Source organism: Pygocentrus nattereri, chromosome 23, assembly GCF_015220715.1.
Source record: "Pygocentrus nattereri isolate fPygNat1 chromosome 23, fPygNat1.pri, whole genome shotgun sequence".
NCBI lineage: Eukaryota > Metazoa > Chordata > Actinopteri > Characiformes > Serrasalmidae > Pygocentrus > Pygocentrus nattereri.
The window spans coordinates 8,176,838-8,202,342 of record NC_051233.1 but is presented as its reverse complement, the minus strand read 5'-3'; the positions used below and the strand labels follow the sequence as shown (position 1 = coordinate 8,202,342).

Sequence of the window (25,505 nt, the reverse complement as noted above, 5' to 3'; positions counted from 1 at the left end):
CACTAAAAATGTATTATTTTAAATGCTTTTCACAGAAAATCTATTTAAAAAAAAAAACACATGATTTTTTTTTGTAAACATTGAAAATGGCTCCGACAGACCTGAACACTACACAAGGGTTAAGGAAGTGTTGATCAGATGAAGCAAGTTGGACGAAAACTACAAATATTACTGGGCTTTGTGGAGGCTGGGTGTTTAAATGGTTAAACAAACACACTGATATGCGTACATAAAATCATACTTAATGTAATAATGTAAGTAGTATTTATTCTAATATTCATGAAAAAAACTGCCCAGTTAAATAAAACATTTTTTTAAAAAAAGATTTTTTTTATAGCAACAATTTTCTTGGTTGCTTAGGCCCTTAAATGGCCAGGATTCACCAATGGACCCAAAGTTTTATTACACACTCCTATAACCTAAGAGTAGTTCAGCCAGTTTGCATTAAAGTCCCTGTAGTTACTGAAAAATAAGCTTTAGTCTGTAATAAGCCTGAGAATGTCTGGGTTTAAAACTTTTTCTCAGTGCTTTTTATATATTTTGGTCACACTTTATTTGGACGGTCTGCTATAGATGCTCTACATATACATAAATCATTATCAGGTTTTGCCTTGAGGTTAGAGTTAGTGTGAGGTTTAGGATTAGATTTATAATTATTAGAATATTCCACACTCAACTTCAAGTTCAGTTGCATTTAATCAATATTTAGGTGAACGTTACTTAAAGATATACTAAGCTGAGATACTTAAAGATCTACAAGTCATCTACAGTGGACCTTCCAAATACAGTGTTACCTGTATCCCAACTCAAAATAAATTGAAAATAGATAAATAAATAAAACAACAAATATACAAATACATAAGATTTCATTTTTCCTTTTTTTCTTTCTTTCTTTATCATTGTCACTATTATTCTAGCGATTATTATTGTCATACTTCTTATCCTTCTATTCAATTTTATTTGTGTTGATAATATAACAATAATAATAGCAATAATTCGTTACAATGTGTATATTAACTGCCACCACAAAGAAAGAACTCATGTAAGCCAACAATAATGAGAATTAAGCACAGAATTCTGAGGTTTAGTGGTTTTGAAGTCTGTTAGCGGTGCAGACTCTGTATTGCCGTGTTGTTTTTACAGGTCTAAGGAGATCGAGGTGTCCTCCTGTAATGGTGACGAGGCGTTCATGGAAGTGCGTGTGCAGCAGTCGGTGGTGGAGTTCATCTTGAACCACACAGAGCAGATCTTCAACCACGGAGACGCACCGTACAAGCCTAAAGAAGGTCAAACATCTGTACTTTCTCTTTACATTGTTCTTAAAACCAGCATTATTTTGTCTTAAGCTGTACATTTTTATTGATTTGATTACATTTGATTAGTTCCTATACACCCATTACACTCATCTGCTGAGACTTTTGAGATTTTATTGATATTAATTCTTTTCATAAATGATCATATTTAATTATATTTTTCATAAAGATCCTTACAGATTTCACAGTTTGTCACAAGAACTTACACTCATCTGCTGAGACTTTTGAGATTTTATTGATATTAATTCTTTTCATAAATGATCATATTTAATTATATTTTTCATAAAGATCCTTACAGATTTCACAGTTTGTCACAAGAACTTATCATCATAAGCCAAATATCACTCCTGTCCAAAAAAATTTTATTTTTAAAAATAATTTTAGCACAGCAGCTGCCCAACATGTTACATGAAAATTTCTCTTACATTGACTTACATTAACATTTTAGGACATTTTTGCCTTGTCCTGAAAACCTAGATTGACATCTTGTACATCTTCTATCCATATCTTGTATTATATAAATATATAAGCAATAGAACTGTAAATAAAGTAAGAAATTAATAAATTGGGCCATGAACACTGCGTTTAATATGTTTTAATGTTCGCAGTTCCTTCTGCCAAATTATAGTTCCAGCTTATTGCTACGTCAGAGTAACAAGCTCTACTCACTCACTGCACAGCCGGTTCGTTCTCCAGCTCCTTACACTAAATTTCCAAACCGTCATCACCACTGAGCAGCTTTTCAATCGGCAGCTGTGACAGAAGAACCTAAACAACCTGGAATCAGCCAGAAATGAACCCAATACCTTTCGCCAAACATGTAGTCTGATCTTCAGTGTGTGAGCAAATCAGACTGAGCCATAAAACTGCCAAAATATCAAGTTTAGCTCAGTTTTGTCTTTTTTGCCAGTTCAGTATTAATATTGTTTTGCTCCAGCCAGTCTGGAAAACATCTTACAGCCCATTTTGTTTGGCGGTGGTATTAAATTTTTAGTGTAGTCTCATATTCAGAGTCCGTCCAAATCAGCTGTCAGTCAAATGTGATCTTAAAAGTATCCATTTTCTGTTTGTGCACAAAATCGTATATATATATGAAATCTATTCCCTGTGCATGAAAATTTCATGATGAATGGACATATTCTAAAACTGCTGGGAATAAAACTGCTTTTACATTGACTTACAATAACATTTAAGAACGTTTTTGCCTTCTGCTGAAAAGTTGTCCTTTTGGAGACACTTGTGGGTTTATTTTTTTGCTTACAAACATATTAGACAAATTTAACTCTCTTCTACAACTTTATTTTTCTTATGTATAATGTTCTGGCCATGAATTTAAGGAGTTACAATTCGCCCTTCAACTTCAAGTGACCATGTGATCAGTTTATTATTGTAAAAGCATAAAGCGGCCTTTAATTCAGCTCACCTGCTGCAATTGTCCTGCTAAAAGAAAAAGGCTCTTCGGGGAGGAGGCCTGAATACAATGACATGAGAACCCGAAGCCAAAAATATAACCTAAAAACAATGGGCAGAGGTCCAGCACGAAGCACAAACAGGTAACGGCTGCATATGAGCAATTGTATGCAAGTTTGTCTTAGAACAGACTCTGCAGTGGCTGTAACTGATCTATTGAATTAACATATGGCAAATGAGCTCGTACAGCAGTCTGCAAAGGTCGTCCATTCATTTCATATATAAAGCTATATTTAGCTGTCACTGAGAATGAAGACAAAGCCTCTGAGTATGTGTGTATTTCTTGCTAATAGAATAAACTATAATTATAATAATAATCTATAATTCTTTAATTCAAATTCTGCAAAATATGGTAGCATGTCACTATGAGGGAAACTTGATATATATAATATGAGACACTCTAGTATGCCTGTGTTATCTCCAGCCTTACTGCAACCAACACAGAGCCTTGGTAGTGCCTGTTTTTTTAAGTTTAAAGTTGATACTTGTGCTGTGGTGATTTTAAAGGGCCACCGATTTTTCTGAATTCTTAAATGGTTAAGATGTAAACAGAGTCATACAGAGTGGTTTGGTCTGAAATGCTCTGCTTCTAGAGAAACTTAAGAGTCAGAACTGTTCACAGTGGTGGTGATAAGAACCAGACGTCCACCTCTAAAGGTTCTCTCATAAAAAGTTATTATCACTGTTGTCAGAAGAAAACCTTTTATTTTAACCTCCAAAATGACTGCGAGACGTTTCTCCAAGTAAATTTGGGACGCTTCTTCTGTTCCATTCATCATGAAATTTACACACAAAAATGGAGATGTGAGCTTTTTTCTGACAGCATATATATATATATATATATATATATATATATATATATATATATATATATATATAAACCTCAGAAATGTGTAACTTGTGTAAATGTGTAATAACTTTTATTTTACTTTGGAAATGGTGCAATACTGGTGCAAAGCTAGTACATATTAATGTGTATATTTAGAGTCTAATGTGTATACAGTTTTAAAAATACCTTTCATTTATTTTTGCATTTAAGTGCTACGGGGGGGTTACGCACCTAAGATCTTCACACCTGTGTAAATGTGATGTGGCGATAAACGTGATTTGATTTGGCAGTTGAGGTCATCCAAGACACATCCAAGTCATGCTTACTGCAAGGCTGATTCCTCACAGTAACCTCAAACTGTCTGGAGATGTTCAGTACCTCTAATAGGCTTGATTATGTGGTTTCTGACACTGTTTGACTCACTGTTCTCCATAAACATGGACTGAAGTACTTCAGCATAGCTAAAAACAGTAGCAGCTGCCATCTTGAGGCCTGAAATTTGTCTGTACTTCTGGTCCATGTTTAAAAATAACAGTGCGCTGTCATTAGCATCTTAAAAAGATGTTTCTTTAAGAGATCTTTAGTGAAGGTAGTGTATTCTTTTTAAAACCATCAGTTCTAAAAATCAGTTGTCTCATAGCTCCAGTGTTAAAACTAAAGAAGCTTCAGACACCTAATGTCTTTGTTGACTGATTACATTTGTGGTAAAGATAGGGGGAACTGTGCGAGCGAGATGTTTTTGCCAAAAAATTGCTGTAAAATGATCTCAGTGCTGCAATACTATTGTGGAACCAGAGGCTGGAAATTAAATATGCCTTTTTTCTTAACTGCATGGTTAAGAAACAAAGTGAGGTAATTTAGTCCTCCGCTTCCTCCAAAACTTCTTAAAGGGGAACTCTTTCAAAAAAAATGCATGATTAAATGGTTAAGATGTATACAAAGTCAGAGTGGTTTGGTACAAAATGCTTAATTCCAGAGAAACTTAGTGAGTCAGAATTGTTCACAGTGGTGGTGATAGGAACCAGATGTCTGAAGACTTTAAGGCCTCTAAAACTTACATCACAGAAAGTTACTACATCAAATGGCTATGAATGTCTGAGACATCAGGCAGTCGCTTTACAATAGTTCAGAGATACGTTTTGGCCTAAAACCTATTGTAATCATTTTATTCTTAACTGAAGATCAGTTCATGGTGGAGGGATACATTAAGGGTGTTCTAAGGCAAAGTAGTCCCCAAAGAAAATTCTTTTTTTTTACAGATTTACAGCTATTTTACCATCATCAACATTACGTATAAAAACCTCAGCAGACACATCTACGTTGTGGTTTTGGACAGTAAATAAAACGGCTATACTTGTGTTGTAGACATTGTGACCCCTGGTTCCTATCAGCACCACTGTAAAGAAATGAGTGTCAGTAAGTTCCTCTACAAATGCACAATTTTGCATCAAACCACTTTGAATGACACTGTTTACATTTCAACCACTGAATTTAGAAACACTGGTGGGATTGCCTTTTTCTGGACTTTTCTCTTGAGAACAGTTATAAGAGCAAATGATATCCGTAAGAAAATCTCTCACTTGTCTTAGACTGTATGAATTGACAAGATTCTTCGATCATAACTTCTTATAGGGTTCATAACATATGGTTGTTAAAATAAACCAAGGAAGACATTTCCTGTTGGCCGTTTCCTCGGCCATAATGTCTAGTTCTTGTTGAATGGTTTGAATTTGTTCTTCATTCTGTGCTGATGTGATTAAACTGAATAACCAGTTAAACAAGGTATAATTTCTGCAAATCTGTAAAATGTAATATTTTATTGATAGTCTATGTGATGAATAACCTACAGCCTGCATACAAAAACAATTTCTGAATTTCTCCTGAAATTTTATTTTCCTAAAAGAATATTTAAGTTTTTACAGTGTTCTAATGAGGTTCTTAGTGTTTCTATTATTTGTTTTCGTAAAAAAAAGGTCTTTTGTGAATCCTGCCCAGGTTCTGGATGTTAAGGTGGACTATGTGAGTGGTATATTTGACTCTGGTTGACTCTGGTGTGTGTTTGCAGGTTCAGGAGTGACATGTGTGGAGAAGTATGCCACCCTCCCTGCGAGTACTCAGTGTGGGCCGATGAAGCTGATGAGTCTGGAGGAAGCTCAGGCTCGATCGCTCAGCCCAAACCACCCGGCAAGGAGAGAACGGCAGAGAGAGAACAGCCTGCCGGACACCAGCACGGCCGCCATGTACCACACTGTCATCGACCTCGCTGAGAACAAGTGAGCCACTCAGCCTAATACACGCTGAAATATTTCACAGACACACACAAACTGATTGTAATTGACAAACACACAATCTCAAAACTCATCATTTACATTTAGGAAATGATTCAATGAAGCATGAAAAACTCCACAATTTTGTTTGATTAAATTTCATTCAATATAAGCGCAATTGCAAAGCGTCGACTGCAGTGGTGTAAAGCACAGCCACTGGACTCTAGAGCAGTGGAGATGTGTTCTCTGGAGTGACGAATCACGCTTCTCCGTCTGGCTATCCGACGGACAAGTCTGGGTTTTGCAGTTGCCAGAAGAACGGTACTTGTCTGACTGCATTGTGCCAAGTGTAAAGTTTGGTGGAGGGGGGATTATGGTGTGGGGTTGTTCTTCAGGATTTGGGTTCGGCCCCTTAGTTCCAGTGAAACGAACTCTTAATGCTTCAGCACCAAAAGATTTTGGACACTTTCATGCTCCCAACTTTGTGGGAACAGTTTGGGGACGGCCCCTTCCTGTTCCAACATGACTGCGCACCAGTGCGCAAAGCAAGGTCCATAAAGACATGGATGAGCGAGTTTGGTGTGGAAGAACTTGACTGGCCTGCACAGAGTCCTGACCTCAACCCGATAGAACACCTTTGGGATGTATTAGAGCGGAGACTGCGAGCCAGGCCTTCTTGTCCAACATCAGTGTCTGACCTCACAAATGCGCTTCTGGAAGAACGGTCAAAAATTCCCATAAACACGCTCCTAAACGTTGTGGAACGCCTTCTCAGAAGAGTTGAAGCTGTTATAGCTGCAAAGGATGGGCCGACATCATATTAAACCCTATGGATTAAGAATGGGATGTCATTCGAGTTCATATACGTGTGAAGGCAGATGAGCAAATACTTTTGGCAATATAGTGTATATATACACAAGTATTGTACAGTAGCTTTGAACACAGCTCAGCCATTTGGATTTTAGGACCAGGACTGTCGCACCGGTTTTGTGTATTAAGTTTGTGTCTTAATGAAGTCCTTATTGAACACTAGTTAACTGCAAAATTTGCATCACAAATTCTTTAGTCATATCTTAACTAGTAACATCTAATGCATATGTCGCTTTAGCATTACAATAACCTGATCAGAACTGATCTACACTGTTACAAATAAAGGTTTTGCGCATGTACATTTTTCATTCAGCAAGGTACAAACAATGTAAGTGTTTCCTCAAAGGTACAACAGTGGTTTTAAGGTCCAGTTGTGAACCTTAGATAAGTTTTTTCCAGGTGAAACGTTTGTATTTGTACCTTTTCATAACATAATGTTTTAAAACAGAACAATAAAATAAAAAGCCTGGAGACGAGACGGGGTGTGTGGAGTCACTACAACTTAAGTATAATTTCAGTGGATTATTGTACAGTTATGTTCCCTGACTAAAGGTACTGAGATGTATCTATGAGGGAACCACCCCAGTGACAAGAGGGGCCCTGCCCCAGTGACAATTTACTACCTTTTTTTCTGAGAGTGTACAGACCCGATGCCCTGAGAACATGAAAGCAACGACGCTGACTCTTAAAAAATATTATTATTGATTATAACATTACAGATTTAATGTTGTTGGATCTTCACATTTAGATGCATTTATACAGCCATAACACATTTATATTTAAATTATATATTTAGGTATAACTAGACATTTTGGTGCCCATTTAATCTTTTGAATTGCTGTATATAAGCTATAGCCTGTTGTATCCCTGCCTAACACACCCCCCCCCACACACCTACACACACTCGCACACCCTAAAATACATATAGAAGCACCAGCATGCTATTTTGTTCGGGTGTAAATTTGTCCAGCAGTGAGGCTTAGTACACTCAAACAGACCAGCCACACTCCACCTTCTTCTGTGCAAGTACATGTCTAATTTAACATAATCCTATAGTTGTTGTTACTCCCAAGAATCTACATGTACATGCCCTCTTCCCACTAACCGCCACACAACACATGCACACACATACATGGACACTGGGTTAAGATTTACATATGAGAGGTCATCATCTACAACACAGAGATACTCTGTAATCTTTGAAATGAAATGAGACATATACATTTATATCCTCACTGAAAAAAAAGTTAAGTGTGTAATGTAGTTAATTTCAGTGTAAAATCCTCTTAATTTTTTTTTTCTTTTAAGATGTGGCATGTGCGATGTTTTTATCTCTGGCTGGGAAGATGATCTGTGTTGTAAATCTTCACAACAGGAGAAAATTCTCTGGGAAGTCAAAGAAGTGGAAGGCCATCTTTAGCCTGGGCCGATCCGTCACTGATGCCAAAGGGAAGCTGAGTCGCAATGGGAGTGTATTCATGAGAGCACAAAACATCTCAGGTACAGTATGTGTGTGTGTGTGTGTGTGTGTGTGTGTGTGTGTGTGTGTGTTAATAGTAAATGCTCAATAATTTGTAGTCATTACTGAAGAATTCATAATAATTACTAAATAATGCATAATGATTACTGAATTATCTGTAGTCAATACCTAATAATACATATTTGTTTCTGAGTAATTCATTATTATACATTAGAATTCACTGTAATTCAAGTACTAAATAACTTGCATTAGTTACTAAGGAATTCATCGTAGTTATTGAGTCATTCAGTTGCTGATTAATTCACAGATACTGAACTCTAGCTGAAGTATAAATGTATAAATCCCTATTTATCCTGCACGTGGGGTCTTGTTAGGATTTTATTATCCTTTTATTATCCTATTTATTTCTTTTTGCTTTAAAAAAGGAGATGCTTAATATACCTCAACAGACCTATTGGCTCAACCTGTATCACAATAAGTTTTTATTAATGTAGACTTTACTTGACCTCTGCCTTTTTATGAGTGGTTTAATACTGCAGCTATTTAAATATAAGCAAACTGGCTGCTCTCGGCAAGCACACTAAATGCATGTGTAGTGTGCTGTTAACTGAAGTTCAGGGTCATTTTATATAGAAAAATGCAGGCACTTTGCAAAATACACTAAATAACATTGAACGAAAAGAGTTAATTAATTAAACCATGCCAGCTATAGCATTTTAAATCAATAGCATGAAGTGTGTAATAATTCTTACAATTATAGCATTATTATAGAGACATTCTTGCTCCTGTCTTGAGGGTATACAGGGTAATTTACTTCACCTTGATAGCAGCGAAGGTTGCGGTGAGTGACCTCTATGAAACAATGAAGCACTGCAGAGCAACAGAAGATTTGAATGGCTCCACTTATTAATAAATATGTTTTGCAGTCCATGTGTGTTCTCTGTGAAAGGGGATCTGGACCGAAATGAGTGATAGAAAAAGAAAACAGGGATAAAAGGCAGGGCAGTGGAAATATGAATCATTTTATCCTCTTCAGCCTAAACAAAATTTCAAGAGAAAAAAAAAATATATGTGGTGAAAATCTGTGGGCCTTGTGAGTCAGAGTGCTGTGAGACTTTCCATTACTAAAATGGACCCGGAGTGCGTTTTCTGTTAATGGTCTCTGAAAAAAATCTAATAAGATGTGCAGTCACACATCATTAACAAATGCATAATGTGTAATTTGACATGGTGTTAAGCAGATGTGTTTTTGAAATGTAAAACTGTATTTATTTATTTTTTTGCCTCCACAGAAAAGACTGGGATACGACCGTCAAAGAGCATGGATTCCCTCTGCTCTCTGCCAACAGGTGGGGCTACAGAGCCATAAACCAGCTGATCACTGAGCCCCACTCTCTCAGTGCTGAGTGTCAGGCAGACAAATGGAGTGTGTATTTAACCTGCTGTGCTAAATACAGGCTCCATTATGCACGTACTGAAATATTTGGTTGTGCATATGTTATTGAAAAATCACAGAATTCACGATGCATTGATGTTTAACTACCTTCTGTGAAGTGGTATATCCCCATTTCATCCTTAAAGTCTCCAGTGAAAAGCCTCTTTATGAATATCAGACCTGTGTACGTTCCAGCCAGCATTAAAAGTCAGCATTAATGGGGAATCATAGCTCATTTTCCTTTTGTGCTGTGATGTAATCGCGAGTGAAACTTAGAGGTTACCATTATTTTTCCTTGCCTGTTTGTGTGCAGTGACGCAATCCAAAAATGTAAGGTGCTTTTGAGGTGAAGGCAAGATATTTCAATCAAAGATTATGAAAAAAAGAATGTATGATATGACATGGTGAATCATGCTTGATATGACCAGAAACATGAAATAATATAATAAAAACATACATTTTCGCATCGGGTTGATTTTGTAGTATTGATTTTAAAAAGCAGTACTGTATTTTGTTCTAAGATTTTCCAAGGACAGTAGGTCTACACAGAAATGAAGTTTTACAGAAGGCTGTATTCATAGGCCTTTCTAAAATCTATATGGCAAATGTTTAAACAGAAGAACAGAAAAGCATTTGCAACTTATAATGGAAATTCATGTGACAATGTTTTTTTCTAAGTAATTTTATACCATTTTATTGGTCTGTTCATCAGTAAATGTGAACACAATGCAGAAGGTCACTTGACTTTTTCACAGATGCAAAAAAATTGGCAAAAATGGAGACAAAGTTTTTCACAACAGCGACAAAATGCTCAAAACCCGAATAAAACCTCAGTTAACTTCAATGCCGCAATTGTCATTAATTTCCCTCATTTTCGCTCCCACTCAGATGATGACAAAGCCGCATCTGCTGGAGGAGCAAATGGATTCATCGCCCCCGTGGTGAAATCCCGAACTCTGGGTTCCGACATCAACTACGACCCCAGCGAGCAGGATCCAAAGTGGGAATTTGACCTGCAGAAAGCCAGCGGGGTCATCGGGGGTAGCCCCGGCATGAAACGGCGAGGGGCTCCAAATACCTCATCTTCATCTCTTCCTCCTTCTTCCTCCTCTTCATCTTCCCCACTGCAGAGAGCTCTTCCCGAACAGCTGAAGGTGTTCAAAGGTGACGACCTGGGCGCCTGCCAGCCCACGTCTCCCAAAAACCGACGGATGCTGTACTCTGGCTCAGCCCACAACGGTTCCTCTAGGCCGTCGTTTCCAGGGAGCCTTTTCCCGCTGGAGTCGTCACCCCGGCATCAGCGCAAGGCCCTGAACATCTCCGAGCCATTTGCTGTATCCGTGCCGCTGCGCGTGTCCGCCGTCATCAGTTCCAACAGCACCCCCTGCAGGGTGGCAGGGAAAGAGCGGGATCGTTCTTTGGGAGAACGCTCTATTCTGAAGCCTCGAGAGGCCGGTCCCCCAGAGCCCCACCGCAGTGAGAGCCTGGGTAGCACTGGCTTCAGAGAGTTGGTCCCCAGCAGCGCGGGAAGTTTCGGTTTCCGAGACAGGGACAGAGCACTGGGGGGAAGCGCTGGGAGCATTGGATACAGAGAGTTCCCTCTCAGTGACAGCAGTGGAAGCAGTGGATACAGTATCTATAGCAACAGCAGCTCTGTCCCCATGGAGAAGGAGGAGAGTCAAACAGTGGAGAGGGGCACCAGGGAGGTCCCCCCTGATAAAGTGGCAGAGAGTAAGATGGTTGGAGTGTGTGTGAGCGTGCGAATGCAGATGTGTGCAAGCGCTTATCTGACGCTTACTGATAATGTTTTTACGATGCTTATTCCTATTCCAAAATTGATTTCATTCACTGTAATGAGCTTTTTGCAAGCCTACTGCCTATGAGGCCCTACAGTAAACAACATTTGTTGTTTCAAAGATTACAAAAACATTTGCTGGAAGCATTTGTGGAAAAATACAACTCAAACAAGCAAATAAGATTTTCAATAGTCTTAAACAAATCTTCATGTCCACATCGATCTGGTGAGAATGCAAAGCTCATTGCTAATGAAGATGTTCTTTCTCTGTCCTCTGTTTTAGGCAGGGATGCAGAGGTGAAGGAACTACTTGCAAGTGTGGAAGTGCCTGACAACTTGATGTCTTCTCAGCCGAAAGCTACAGAGACTCATGAAATGTCTCAATCCTCTGGGAAAGAACTGGACACCAAACCAGTACAGCTCAATGAGCCCAAAAAGCTGGACCAACTGGTAAGAGTGCCAATGAGGGCACCATAGTAACATGGAAGAAATTCACTTATTTCAATTCTATAGTGTTAAATGCACTAACATTGTGACTGAAATGCCACACAATTCCTAAAAAGTAAATTTTGTTCTTGTAGGGATGCAGTGAAAGCCTACAACAAAGTGTCAAAATCTAAGACTAGACATTTGTTAGTGAAAATGAAAAATAGTTATTTAAAACATGGTATATTCCTGCCACCTTTTGCATTTAAACAGTTTGAGCAGCAGCAGATCAACAGTGAACATGGTGGTTGGGCCGAACTAGTTCACGGTTTCCCTGAAAGACATTGGCCAAGAGAATTATAATATCTGTTCATGAAAAGTCATGTGAGGGTACAACACCGAAAAATGTCTTCACTACAGATTTGATATGCAGAATACCCTATAGTAATACAAAAAAAAAATAGAGAATTCCCCACCAGCCCCTGTTTTTTTTAAATAATGAAAAAAAATTACACAAAGAAAAATTAGTACAAAGTTTAACTTAAAAATTGAACCTATTGCTTGACATTTAATTTAATTCAGCTTTTTTCAGTTTTTGGCCCGATATGACCTGAATTTTGGTGCCGGCCAAGGATTTTCTTTTTGGTGCATCACTAATTCTATTGTATTCTATTCTATTCTGTTAAATGTCAGATAGCCATGCTACCAAACCTGTTGACGTGCACTGCTTCCAAATTTTTTTCCAATAATGCAACACCATTACAGTCAATGTAATTGTAATCAATGTTATAGTTATTTGTTTTATACATTTTATTTTTTGCTATATTCTATTTTGTTCTAATACTCAGAAGCAGTGAATACTGAATACTATGTAATGTTACCCAATGTATCAAAATCCCAATCTAAACTAACATCCCTTTTGTTGCATTGCACAGGACACTGTGTCAAACAATCAGGAGCCGTGGCCTAATTTGCATCATGAGCTCCGGATCACAGAGCCTGAAACAAACATACTGGAAGATCAGCTTAAAGCCAGTGGCTCTATGACCAGAATCACTGGAAATGATGGTGCTCTCAATTTTAATGCTCAAGCTAAAAGAAGAAGCAGTTTACCTACTCAGCCAGTATCGTCAAAGGGACACTTCACAGACATTGCAAAAGGTCTCATGATGGATCAGGCAGGTGCTACTGTTTTTAACACAATGCTGGGGCCTTCGCCAGAAAGATCATCAAGGAATGACACTGGTTGGAATTACCTGGACGGCAGTGAGGTTAAAAACGATCACAAGAGCTTGGATTCCTTTGAATCACTGGACCAAATGGCAAACAAGCTGCAACTCTCACCATTCTTTCATTTAAAGGAGACAGATATTCTTCAAGATACTGAGCCATGGCCTTCCAGTGAAGATACTTGTATTCATTCAGTGAAGCAAAATGAAGTCATCGTTACGGGGGAGTCTTCTGGTTCTAGCAGTGGTATAGAACCATGTCGTAAAAACCCTGCAGACAGAAATGTACACTTACCAAAGGAGGACAGCCACAGAAAGGATAAGAAGAAGACTAACAGTATTAGTGTTGATCTAACAGCTAAAGTAAAGGGAAGTATGGAGAGGCTCTCAGAATGCTTGGATGAAAGACGTCTCACTGCAGAAATTTCACATCATGATGATGAGGACATGTGGGGAAGTCATTTGGCTGGATTGGATCAGGTGGAACCCTGGGAGGACTTGAGCATCACCAAACAATGGGTGACTAGCCCCCTGCACTCACCAAAACTGGAGGATCTTTTCCCCACGCTTAAAACGTCAGTGCCGGTTCCAGCAGTTGAAATAAAAGCATCTGCTGAACTTAACATTGATCCTTTGACGGTTGTAAAGGAGGAACCTCTATCAGGGAACATCACAGTTTCACCAGAAGAAAATACTCCTAAGACCCGAGAATCTGACCCTGCACCTATTAGTGCTTCTGCCAAAGCCAAAGAGGCAGAAGTGGATGAACGTAGTCTCGCAAAGGTCACAGAGCTTTTTCTTGGTGCTAACTTTGAAGGAATCAGAGAGAAGGCTGAGACTAATCCTGAAACCTCACAGCTTGCACCATTTAAGACCACCACCCACCAGGAGGAGACTACCAGAATGCCAAAGAGAAACATTGGTGCCCCAAAACAGAAAAGTTCTGTATCTTCCCAAAGATTTCACAGACAGATATCCCATGAGCCCTGCATTGCAGAGAGAAATGAGGAAAATATTGCTCCAAAACACAGACCATATTCCCTAAATCTGGATCTGGGACACCGGTGCATCAGGGACATCTCGAACCGGCAGAACCTCGATCTTGCAGATGGTTCCACTTCACAAAAGGGGTCAGTAACACCTTCTGGGACAAAGTATGATGGGTTGTCTCTGGAATTGGAGATGTTCCTGAAGGATCGACAAGCACCCATGCGACGCAACTCCGCTCCAGTCAGTGTGACTTCCGTGCGCACCGCATTCATGATCAAGACATGCCAAGCAAAAGCTGTGCCTGTTATACCTCCCAAGATTCAGTACAGCCACATACCCCATCCAGTTCTTGAGAAGGGGTCAGGGGATCAGGAAAAAAGAAATGGATCTGAAAGGGAACCTGAGAAGGTCAAGGTAGAGAAAGCAGAATCTGTACCTCTCCAGGTAGTAAAAGATTGCAAAGAGGAAAGGGAAAACTGTGAACCAGTCCCAAGAATCCAAAGGCAGGCATCCATTGAAAGACCTACAGAAACTTGTAAGCCAGTACCAAACCCCGATCTACCAGTCTTGAGAAGGAAGCGGTCTGCCAACGGTGATTCCTTCATGGACTGTCCAAGACCAGAACGATCCACCTTGCTCCAAAGATCTTCCTTCCGGAATCGGCCAAGGCCTCAAAGCCTTATTCTCTTCAGCCCTCCCTTCCCTATTATGGACTATCATCCAGTGGGGGAAGATGGCAAACTTGTTCTGTCACCCATCAAGAGTCCTACTGAAACCTCACCACTTGATGTCTTCACGAAAGAACTAGCAGAAAACCTCAAAACACCAGAGGGGGTCACCTTACGAAACAAAATGACTTTGCCCAAGAGTGGACAGAGGCTGGAGACCTCTACCAGTTGCTTTTACCAGCCCCAGAGAAGGTCTATGATTTTTGACAGCAGGAGTAACCGGCAGATCGAGTGACCTGTGAATTGTATTTGTGAATAACATTCACATCATGGTCAGGATGCATCAGCATCTAACTGCTGAGTGTGATGTTGGCTTGACATTATTCATAGTGTATAAACATTCTGGAATTGCAAGTTCTAGCCATGATAAATACAGAAATTTAAGTATCAGGCTTGGGTGTAAAATGCTGCTGCCAGTAAGGAATGTCACAAGAGGCCACTTCTACCCTCTATAAAAGATAAATAGAAAATGTTTTAGGAATGCAGCATTGAAAGCCTTTACATTTTTTTGCTCTTACGAACCTGAAGTGCCAAAGATGTCTCTGCAATCAGACATATGCAGAAATTTTACATGAAACAAATAATCCCCAGGGGATGTTTTTTTTTTTCGATCAGACATCCAAATAGCATTAAAACCTGCAATGTCAGTATTTAATTTCCATTTCATATCCATTTCAGGGATTGTTGTTTGGGATCCAAAATGCAACTGGATGACTTTTAAACAAATGGGCTCTGGGTTTTTATCTTGAATGATGAACATTGCCTACGAAAAGGCAGAAACACATCTACCTAGAGTATTATGTCAAGTCTGTGTTTTAAGAGAGAAAAAAGGGGAGAAACAAAATTTAAAAGCCATTTAATTCTTTTTTTTTTTGCTCAAATTTCTTTTGTTTTCTTCCTCATTTCTGCTAAGCTGAAAAAAATGTATTTCCTATTGTTTTCTTATTTCTGTTTCCAGTGTTGTACATATCAAACGTGCCCACCAAATATCCAGTGTTATAAGTACTGAATGTGTTGATGCACAATAGTTATACATATAGACAGATTAAGATGCATTAACTTGCACCTGGCCTGATTCAAAGTACTGATTTACACTCGTTAGAATTTGAGTTACTGTTATAGCTGCTGCTTGGAATCTTCCATTTGCAAGATGTATTAAAAGTGGAGCTTTAATTTAAAGGATGTCATGCAATTCAACTTTTAAATATGTGTCATCATTCAAAATTCTGACTATGATGATTTGATTGTACAAAAACTGCCTGGAAATTCAACCAACGTATTTATTTATGCAATTTATGTTGAATGATGTTGCCAGTTTTTACCTTCTTCCGTTGTATAAAACAACTCATTTGTTATTACAAGTAAAAGTGTACATTTTGATACATGATATTGAGGCAAGTTCTGCAGATGCCAAAGTCCTGTGGTTCTTTTGTAGAGAGCAGAAATGCTTGCTTATACATAGTATAAGAAAATAAGTAGGGCTTCTGCTGTGAGGAGGGATTTTTAAGTTTGGTTGGTTGGTGTCTGCAACTATTTTCAGATGTTTTTAGGAAGAAAATGAACGACGGACCATTAAAGATCTAAAACATGGAAACTGCAAGGTTGAAGAAAGTTGAGCACACATGTTCTCTAGAAATGTACATTATATATATGTAATCCTGTACTGAGACAAAGAAAAGAAATTGTATGTTGTCTATAACTGTAACCAAAGAATACTAACTTTGTAATCTATTTTTTTTTGTATCGCTCAAAGTGGATTTATTATTATATGCACCCGATATATCAAAAACAATAAATAAACTTAATATGTACTGTATAAACATGTCCTTGTGTTGAATATAAAGGTAAATATAAAGCAGTGCATGGCGCATTTAAAACACTGGTCCAAGGAGATAATACAGAACAATTGTAGCTCATTTATTTGCAGTTGTATTAAGTTGAGATCTAATCGTTACTCTATTTGTGCATTAATGTGCATGAATGGTGTTTTGCAAACAGTGAGATGACAATGAAAAAAACAGGCAAACTTCCAAATCAATCAAATGTAAATCTCCAATGGACATTCAATTAAGCACTGACAGCTTTGATAAGGCAAATCATTAAAAAGTCCAAATGCACATCCAACTCATTTGTGAGCAACAATGACTATCAGGCTTTATTGAGATTCATAATAATTCTACATACAAAACACATCGTCAAATTGTCATTCTGACTATTCTAACCCCACGCACCAAACTACGTTTCTCGTTCGTGCTTAATCCACCAGGGCTGACAGACGTGTCTCTGTTTTAGCCCCATGTTTTTTGGCTCCCCTTAAATCAGAGAGAAAGGATGTACTTAACCGGGCTTTATGTGTCACAGCTGAAACAGCAGATGCAGCTTCAAAGCCAAGGATGATGACCAGAGTGATACACTGAAAGAAGAACCTACTACAAACAAAGACTTCCTTTACTTTTGCAGCCAAAAACCCTCATGCAAATTTGAATACAGTGTGGGAGCCAGCCTTTTTTTCCCTTTTCATGGCAAACGTACCGCCAGTTTCTTACTACAAAACTGCTTTCATCATGCTCAGAGAATAGATCTGCTTTTTCACTCCACCTGGATGCCAAATTCATCCACCCAACTGCAATAAAACACACGCAAAAATATACCTTGGCTCGAGAAGGGTATCCTGTGAATGTACTTTTTCCCTATTACTTTGCGTTCTGGCTCAAAAATGATATTGAAGCATGGTCTACTTGCAACAAGTGCTATTTGGCCTCTTTGAGCCGCTTACAAATAGGCCTCATATTTCTCAAATATGGTTGTGCAAAGTCACAAAACGTGATGGGATGCAAATATGAAAAAATGACAGTATGCAAAAATATGAGCACGGTCTTTATTGTGTCCAATTCCTGAGAAACCTATTCAGATTTCTCAGCTTTAACGCTGGACTCTTCGCGAGATCTAATCTTCTCCTGGACCTAGACAGACAGTAAAAACAATTGGTTTGCCCCAAAAATATTCTACACAAATTAAAAGGCCTACGATATACAATACTGACTACGCAGTGTACAATATCAAAAGGCCTACGATATTCAATATTCATAAAACAAATAAAACACACCGTGCAGCTTACGCCTCTCAGTACAGCCCAGAATAATTCAGGATGTCAGTCATGTCTTATAAACATCCGGTAAACGGATTACACACATGGTCAGTCTATCAGGCACAGAACTAAGCCCAGTCCTGCACTAAATTACAGGGCTGGGGTGGATTTTTCATTGCAAAATGCTTTTTAATCTAAGACAAGGCTTCATGTCTGTGAAATGTGTAACACGCCCACAGCGCTAACACATTCCTTTATTAATTTATGTCCAATTTAACAGAAAAAAATGTACCTGCTCAAAAATAAACTGCAGGGGGTCATCTGGCATGTCATAAACCAGCTTCTCTGTGATTTCCTGATAAGCAGACAAAAGAGAAAATGAGCCCAGCTCTGGCTGAGGCCTGTACTGTTTGTACTGCCAACCTATTTAGCGCTGTCCTGACCTCTTCCTGCCTCTTGTGCGACTATCCTAGTGCTGGACGGTGTTGTAAAAATTCAATATCATGATAATTAATGACAATTTACACATTATCAAATACTGTCATGTTATGATATATTGGAGAATGTATAAAAATAAAATGAAATATTATATTTTTTCACGTATCACAACATCACAGTGTTTAATAATATGCCAGTTAGCATTAGGTTGATGACCACACGCTTCCCGAGTGCAACTGCTGTCTTAAAAATATGACACAACTCATTTTGTTCTGTGTTCTTCTCTTAAAAATACACCAAAGGCAACCTTACATGGTACTATAAGTGCAAACCAGGCAGAAAACACGTTTTCAGCAAAAGGAAACTAACATATAACTATTATATTTCAGTTTTATGGATTTTAAACTTTTAAGCAGGCCTAAATGGCACAAGGCAGGTCCTGAAAAGCATAAATAAAAAGAAAATAGAAATAAAAACTAAAACACAGCAGGAAGACTGCTGTTTAGTTGTGGACATAATGCTTGTCTATCATATATGTCAACATATATTGGTATAAGTGGTATATTACCTTAACTTGCTGTCTCTAGATTTGATTCATATTTATTTCCTTATCATAAAAATGAGCTTATTTAAGCATCTGTATGATCAGTTTGTCAAATGAATGAATCCAGACATACCCATATGGAAATCTGATACGTGGCCATAAATGTACATATATCATAAAGAGTATATATTTTAAAATAGTGTACATATAAGCTTCAACCAATGGAAATGGTTGTCAATGCACTATATATGGATTATATGATGAACACATACATGTCTAAAATAGAGATCACATATATACTATATATCTAGCGTATATCCGATACAGACACTGACCCATTTTTAAAAACGAAAAAATGAAATTTAAACACAAAAAACGTATACAACACGAAGCGTGACATATTAGTGATATATTCCATCCATATATGAGTAATGTTTAATATTTTTACACATATATGTTTGTACACGGTGATATATGGCTGAAATTTATGTCACGGCCTGCATGTTGCACGTATGTCCATATGTGACGAGATCTAATTTAAACGTAAGGGAAGCTCATATAGGTTAATATATGCCATTAATTAGACATTCATATGTTGTTTATATAAAGTAATAAACATAACTGCTGCTACATTATACAAGCACATTGTGCGATTCTGTTATATTCACCTGTGTTAATAGCATAAGACTCTATTTTGCTTATATCTCATTCCATCTTCATTTAATTGTTTCTCTTATTTTTACATTTTTATTACACACACTAGTGCTGAGCTGACCGGTGTCTCTCGTCCAAAACACTCCATTGTACCAGTGACCCTGTGTTAACCTGCATAGGACTAATAAATAAACTGAACTGCCACAGATCAGATTTGTAAGTTCAGTGTAATATATGGACAGAACGAATGGTAAAGCACTCAGTGACCACTGCAAACTCTCATTTTTCTCTTGACTCTTTTCCAAAAACAGCACTGAAGTAAATATTAAGAATCGTCATAAATCCTTATATTTTCTTACCTGGAATATCTGGAGGATACTGTGGCTTTCCATATACCTTACACACCTCTCATAAGGGTCCGTGTAGGCCTCTGAGGGACGCATGGTTTTGTCCGTAGTTTCTGTTTTGAGCACTTTTTCTCTTGTGTCTGAATCCTCCATGTCAACGTCACGTTACAGCTCTTTGTTTTTGTCTGAGGAAAGACTAAAAGTGCAGAAAAATGATCAAAACTAGGCCCGAGCAGGCAAAGCAAAAGCAACACGGTCTCTCAACAGTTCAGTGGGTTTTTTTTTTACCTTTTAGACGACTTTGTTGGGTTTAGGTCTGAATTAAAACCAAAAAAAACTCACAAAAAAAAACTAGATTAACTCAGTGTCCTCAGTTTGGCTTCTGAGGGGTTTGTTTTATCGTCTGAAATGTCATGCCGTCACCCCTGGCAACCGTACGCGAGAGACTCGGGTGACGTCACCGCCGTTATGAGACACAATAGCGGCGAGTGAATTTGGGCGAGTTTTTTTTTTTTCCCCCGCACCCGTATTCCTACAAGCCACGCCCTGGTGCGTTGCGATTGCCTAATGCGCACCGGCCTCCTGCGCTGGGATTGGCTGTTGCACTCACCATCATCCCGCCATTCTAAAAGGCGAAAGCGCTGGCCAATACTAGCGCACGAGGGGCGGGGATAGAACGTTGAAGAGGATCAGAGCTCTGGGGTAAGACGGCCTACTAGCCAATCCTGGAGGAGGAGAGGCGGGACTTGACTTAATACGGGTGCGAAAAAAATAGTCCTGTCCCAACACCCGTCCTGTAAGGCTTCGCGTCGCGCGTGATGAGGGCATTTTTAGCTGTTTCGATGAAGCCCCGGCTTCGCGAAATTTAGGTAAAAGTTGTTTTTTTTAATACATATTTTCACACAAAAAAATATCATGTTTATTCTGCGAGACAATCAGTCAATATACTATACATATAAAAAAGACTCTTAAAAAAATTGGTTCCTCAAGGTTCTGTAGTACGTGGAATGGTTCTATTTAGGACCACGAACACTCAAAAAAACATTTTCGTGCTAAAATGGTTCTTTGCATGGTGAAATGGTTCTTCAGATTGACGGGTTGATGGTATAAACAGCACCCAAAAGGGTTCTGCAACATTACACAAGCATCGTAAAAATAGTAGGACCCTTTTTGGTGCTATGGTAGAACCATGCATCAATTTGAAGAACCATTGTGCCATGCAAATAGAACCACCGCCTTTACTAAACAACCATTGAAGAAGAATATTTTGTAAGAGCTTATTATAATATAATATAATATAATATAATATAATATAATATAATATAATATAATATTAGACGTGTTTATTATGATCTTATGATTAAAACCCACCGCATAACAGCTATAAAAGACTAGGGGGTCTTGGCCTGATTACTGAATGTGCGTGCAGTCTGCCTATACGGTTGTTTATTCTGGGAAGCGGCATGTATGAAGCATTTTGCGATGGAAAGTGTTTTTGCGGAACACCGTGTTGAGACCGCAGAAGGGTTTTCGGGTTTTCTGGGTTGCCGGTCGTCCTCAGCTGACATCACGGCCTACAGCGCCTGCACGTTATGTAGGGCAGACGGTGCTCGTGTCCCTTCGTGAACCCAGGCTGCGGAGGAGGGGGGGCAGGGGGGGGGGGAGACACAGAGGAAATAAATAAATAAAGATAAATAAATAAATAATAAGACGTTGCTATTCGCGCGTTCGTGCCGACAGGGGGCGCTCACAATCAAGGAAACCAGCTGTGAGCAAAACCGGAAAGGCGGGATAAAATGATCACGAAAAGAACCAAACCAAAAAAATAAATAAAAAAAAAAGAGAGAGCGATTGTTTGTCTTCTTTACTATTGTGGGTCAAGGTCAAACGAGCATTGTGCGTAGATAAGTTGACTTCTTTCTGTACGGGCAGAAGTTACCGTCTCGCTAGAACTTTCCGTTCCACCTTAAACGGCGCAGCGGCGACATGTAACTCGTCCTCGGTGGTTTAAAGGCTGGCCGGTGATCCAGCGCTGCTGTGGATCTGGGCGCGTTTTGAAGATGTGAACGCTTACAAATTCTGAATTATTCCTCGTCTAGACTGCACGCACACCTGTCACTGTCTAGACAAGGGGGGGCGGTGTGTGTGTGTGTGTGTGTGTGGAAAGGGTCTCGACCACTATTGCATTATGTTGTATCAGTCAGAACCACTCTGTGAAGGGGAGGCGAGGGGGACTCCTTAAAAAAAGGCGGCGCTCCTTGGTAACCCAGAACCGTTAGAACCACTCGCATGCTTAAATGGTTCCCTGCATGGTGAAGTGGTACTTCAGACCGATGGAGAACGCACTGTGTGGTTCTATACAGCAGCAGAAAAGAGGCTCTCCTAAACTCTTTTAAAAATACAGTTATTTAGATCCTGTTTAGAACCACGCGCATGCTTAAATGGTTCTTTGCGTGGTGAAACCGTTCTTCAGATTGACGGAGAATGTGCTGTATGTGGCTCTGTGGGTCTAAGGGGAATGGTTCTATTGATCATTCATCATGAATGTTTAATATGGTTCTATATAGAACCTTCCCGATCATGTACTGATACGTTGTCAGGCTTGGTACCCAAAAAAGAGGTTCCACATGGAACATACAGCGCTGCTTTCTGTGTCATGTTGAAGAACCAATGCAAATGGTTCTAGTGCCTTTACTCTTTTAAGAGTGACATATATATATATATATATATATACACACACACACACACACTCACACACACACACATATACACACACTTACATACACGCACGAAAAAAGTTCAGCGTCTCGTCTCTCATTCTGATTGGTCGAGCAAACCGCCAGCCCCTCTTCTTACGTTGCCTCCTTGAGGTCAGTTAGGGACGGTTTAAGGGGAAAAAATAAATAAATAAATGAGAAAATAGAAATGCGTAGAAAGTAAAAAGGCTCGGCGCGAGCAGACTAGCTTGTTGGCTCTCCGTGAAGACTGACAGGCACCGCTGTAGCCCAATGCGCGCGTGGGATGGGTCTCAGTGACGCAGGCCTGGGCCAATCTAAAGTAACTATGACACGATAGACGTGGTCTAATGCTCAGACGTCTGACCACCAACCCCCCCCCCCTCGCATCCTCCCCTCCCTCCCTCCCCTGAATGGGACAGATGGGACTTGAGGGGAGTTTGCTCAGCGTTTACCGTCCATATGCACGCATATGCATTGCTCTACTTTCTGTGATGATGAGTGTGTGACGTCGGTGGGGTGGCGAGGTTGTGGGGGGGGGTGATCCGGTGGAGGTGTTTTTTTTGGGAGGGGGGGCACTATAGATGCACGGTTCAGACACAACAACCTGCGTGTAAAGAGGAGGGGGGGGTGGTTTCGCTTTCAGAGCCCACAATGGAGCCAGTTTCCTTCCAACACCCCCCCCCCAAAAAAAATTAAATAAAAGAGGAGGGCGTGCGGCTCCGCGATTGGGGCAGAGTGGCCGTGAACGATCTCAGTGCCAGCCTACGCGCGTCAAGAGGAGCCCCGCGCTCTCCCAATCGCCTGTGGAAAGGCGTGGCTGCCTCGGCCCCTCCGACGAATGGTGGGAAAAAATGGGAGGGCGCCGCCGGACTCGGGCTTTTGAGGTCCCTCTCTCCGAAGGAAGGTAGGCTGCAGCGTGTGTGTTTATTGATGAGATGAAAGAAGAAGATGGAAGTGAGACGTGAAGCAAAGTGAGGGAAAATATAAAAAAAAAAAAGAAAAGAAGAAAAAAAAAGAGAAAAAAAAATAACCAAAAAAACTCAAGCTTGGTCGTAAGAAGAAGAGGAGGAGAGAGAGAGAGAGAGTGAGTGAGGGAGAGAGAGAGAGAGAGAGAGAGAGAGAGAGAGAGAGAGAGAGGTGGAAAAAAAAAACAAAACAAACCGGAGAAGCTGTGAAACGCTGTGGGCCAGTCTCTTTAGGAGCAAGCAGGTAAGAAATAAGACGTTGAAGAGAAGCAGGAGGAGAAGGAGGAGGAGGAGGAGGAGGAGGAGGAGGAGGAAGAAGGCTGCTTAATGCTACTACTATCTGTCTGTGCTATTTATAAGAAGAGTGATAGCAGTTAACGTTAGCTAGGACGCGCGGTGGACGCGGATAGACGTTCGTCTTTTTTGTGGAGAAACTTGTCACTTGTTTTTGTTTTTTTTTTTTGAAAGAGAAAGAGGGGGGAAAGAGGAGTGGACAGGGCTCGTGCACTTCTCAAGCAGACTGACTGAAGTGAAGTGACGTCTCAGGTAAAAAAAGGAAAGAAAAAGCCACTCTCTCTTCTCCCGCTCGGTTTTCCGAGCACTTTTTGGCTAGTTTTCTCAGCGCTGGAGGAGTTTTCGGCGCCGCGCGTAATACTGTAGGCTGACGTTTGCGCACTGTGTTTTTCGGGCTCGCGAGCAGGAGAAGAACAAGAAGAAGAAGGGAGAGGAAGGCAGGGGAGGCAGAGGAGGCAGGGGAGGCAGGGGAGGCTGGGACTCCCTTGTACAGCCGGCCAAAACAGATTTGGGAGAATAAAGCTCCGCTCAGGCTCTGCGTAAAAGCCGCGGTGATGAGGCGCGTCTCGCCGCGTGTAAAGCGGCTGTAAATTGGGTTTGATCTCAGCCATCTTGCGAGATACATGTGTGTTTTATTTTGGCATGTTTGAGAGCGCGCGCGTGCTCGAGCCGTGCCTAAATCGCCATTTAATCCCGAAAGATTTCCCCCCCAAAACCGGGGGGTAAATACGCTGCTGCTGCTGCTGCTGCTGCTGCTGCTGCTGCTGCTTTGTGCCTGTGAATTTAATGGGAAAAGTGGGCAGCTGTTGTGCCCTCGCGCTGCGTGTGTGCCTGTGGTCGTATTAAGTGTCTTGTTAGCCATTCGGTCCTCTCCGAAATTATGAGCAGCCCCCAGATACGAAGGCAGAAAAGTCTGGTCTGGTCTGGCTGAAATGCTGAAAGACAGAGAGCTCCAATTGTGTGTGTGTGTGGGGGAGATTTATTTATTTATTTATTTGGAGTGCCCTCTTTTTTAGGGGGTAGACAAAATGCCCGTTTGCCCGCGACGTCCAGCCTCCATGTCCCACCTAAACAGCTGAACATTGGGGAAAGCATTTATTTCTCTACCCCCCCCCCCCCCCCCATTTTTCTCTGCCAGTGAAAAGTGTGGTCAGTGTTTTGAAAGCTAGAGCTGACCATGCTCACATGAGCTTTGCCCACTCATTTAGCCTTTACCCTTCTCTCCTGCGTTTCCTTCAGCATGCCCATATTAAAGTGTGCTTCCAAACAGAGCCGGCTTTGCCAAAAAAAGGCTTTTGGCTTAGTCACGTTAGTCACGTTTTCTCCCCTGTCTCCTTTCTCAGGTTTACAGACTTTGCTTTTTTTTTTCTTCTTCTTTTCTTTCTTGTATTTTTCCTATTGAGCTTGTTCATTTCAGGCCAGCTTAGTTTGTGTCCGTCCCACAACTCCCCCCCCCCCAACCCCTTTTTGTCATTTTTTGGAGATTGCCAGGCTTAAATGGAGCTGGATTAGATGTTGACCTGCCAAACATGCGCCTATATGACCTTGGAACTTTTGTATTGACTCACTAGGCTGAAGCACAGCCATGCATTCAGATCCAGCTTA

At 40.1% G+C, this 25,505-nt stretch overlaps 3 protein-coding genes across 9 annotated transcripts in view; 2 read left to right on the top strand and 1 right to left on the bottom strand.

Annotated features, from left to right (window-relative positions):
* The window catches only part of arhgap31 (Rho GTPase activating protein 31), a 50,750-nt gene extending 34,102 nt beyond the window's left edge, over positions 1 to 16,648 (top strand). Inside the window, exons 6-12 of the mRNA XM_017702913.2 lie at positions 1,144 to 1,286; positions 5,678 to 5,885; positions 8,125 to 8,249; positions 9,522 to 9,578; positions 10,553 to 11,395; positions 11,743 to 11,909; positions 12,821 to 16,648. Coding sequence (XP_017558402.1) covers positions 1,144 to 1,286; positions 5,678 to 5,885; positions 8,125 to 8,249; positions 9,522 to 9,578; positions 10,553 to 11,395; positions 11,743 to 11,909; positions 12,821 to 15,067 — 3,790 coding nt within the window. The 3' untranslated portion in view covers positions 15,068 to 16,648. The remainder of the gene's footprint in view (positions 1 to 1,143; positions 1,287 to 5,677; positions 5,886 to 8,124; positions 8,250 to 9,521; positions 9,579 to 10,552; positions 11,396 to 11,742; positions 11,910 to 12,820) is intronic.
* A 1,048-nt stretch (positions 16,649 to 17,696) lies between these two features.
* On the bottom strand, positions 17,697 to 22,879 carry tex55 (testis expressed 55). 5 transcript variants are annotated; one of them, XM_017702870.2, is made up of 5 exons: positions 22,684 to 22,879; positions 21,410 to 21,536; positions 19,916 to 20,099; positions 18,213 to 18,275; positions 17,697 to 17,795 (listed from the first exon to the last, which is right to left on the bottom strand). In XM_017702870.2, exons 3-5 carry the CDS (start codon positions 20,054 to 20,056, stop codon positions 17,736 to 17,738), a joined length of 264 nt encoding a protein of 87 aa, XP_017558359.1. In that variant the 5' UTR covers positions 20,057 to 20,099; positions 21,410 to 21,536; positions 22,684 to 22,879; the 3' UTR covers positions 17,697 to 17,735. The 5 variants fall into 5 exon arrangements, with proteins under 5 accessions (XP_017558359.1, XP_017558360.1, XP_017558361.1 ...); XM_017702871.2 differs by having other exon boundaries at positions 22,688 to 22,879; XM_017702872.2 differs by lacking the exon at positions 21,410 to 21,536.
* A 497-nt stretch (positions 22,880 to 23,376) lies between these two features.
* zbtb20 (zinc finger and BTB domain containing 20) overlaps positions 23,377 to 25,505 on the top strand; it is a 117,078-nt gene continuing 114,949 nt past the window's right edge. The window contains exon 1 of one of the 3 annotated variants that reach the window (XM_017702910.2): positions 23,377 to 23,850. The gene's annotated coding sequence lies outside the window, so the exon portion shown is untranslated. Of the gene's footprint in view, positions 23,851 to 23,934; positions 24,153 to 25,505 lie in introns of those variants that run through there. The other 2 variants (XM_017702909.2, XM_017702911.2) reach the window with 2 other exon arrangements.

Excerpts from the sequence above, each read along its gene's own strand:
- tex55 (XM_017702870.2), bottom strand. The coding sequence starts at position 20,056 with ATGGAGGATTCAGACACAAGAGAAAAAGTGCTCAAAACAGAAACTACG. Across the intron at positions 18,276-19,915 it reads GTATCCTCCAGATATTCCAG|GAAATCACAGAGAAGCTGGT; the intron begins GTAAGAAAATAT and ends TCTGCTTATCAG. Across the intron at positions 17,796-18,212 it reads TGCAGTTTATTTTTGAGCAG|GTCCAGGAGAAGATTAGATC; the intron begins GTACATTTTTTT and ends CTGTCTGTCTAG.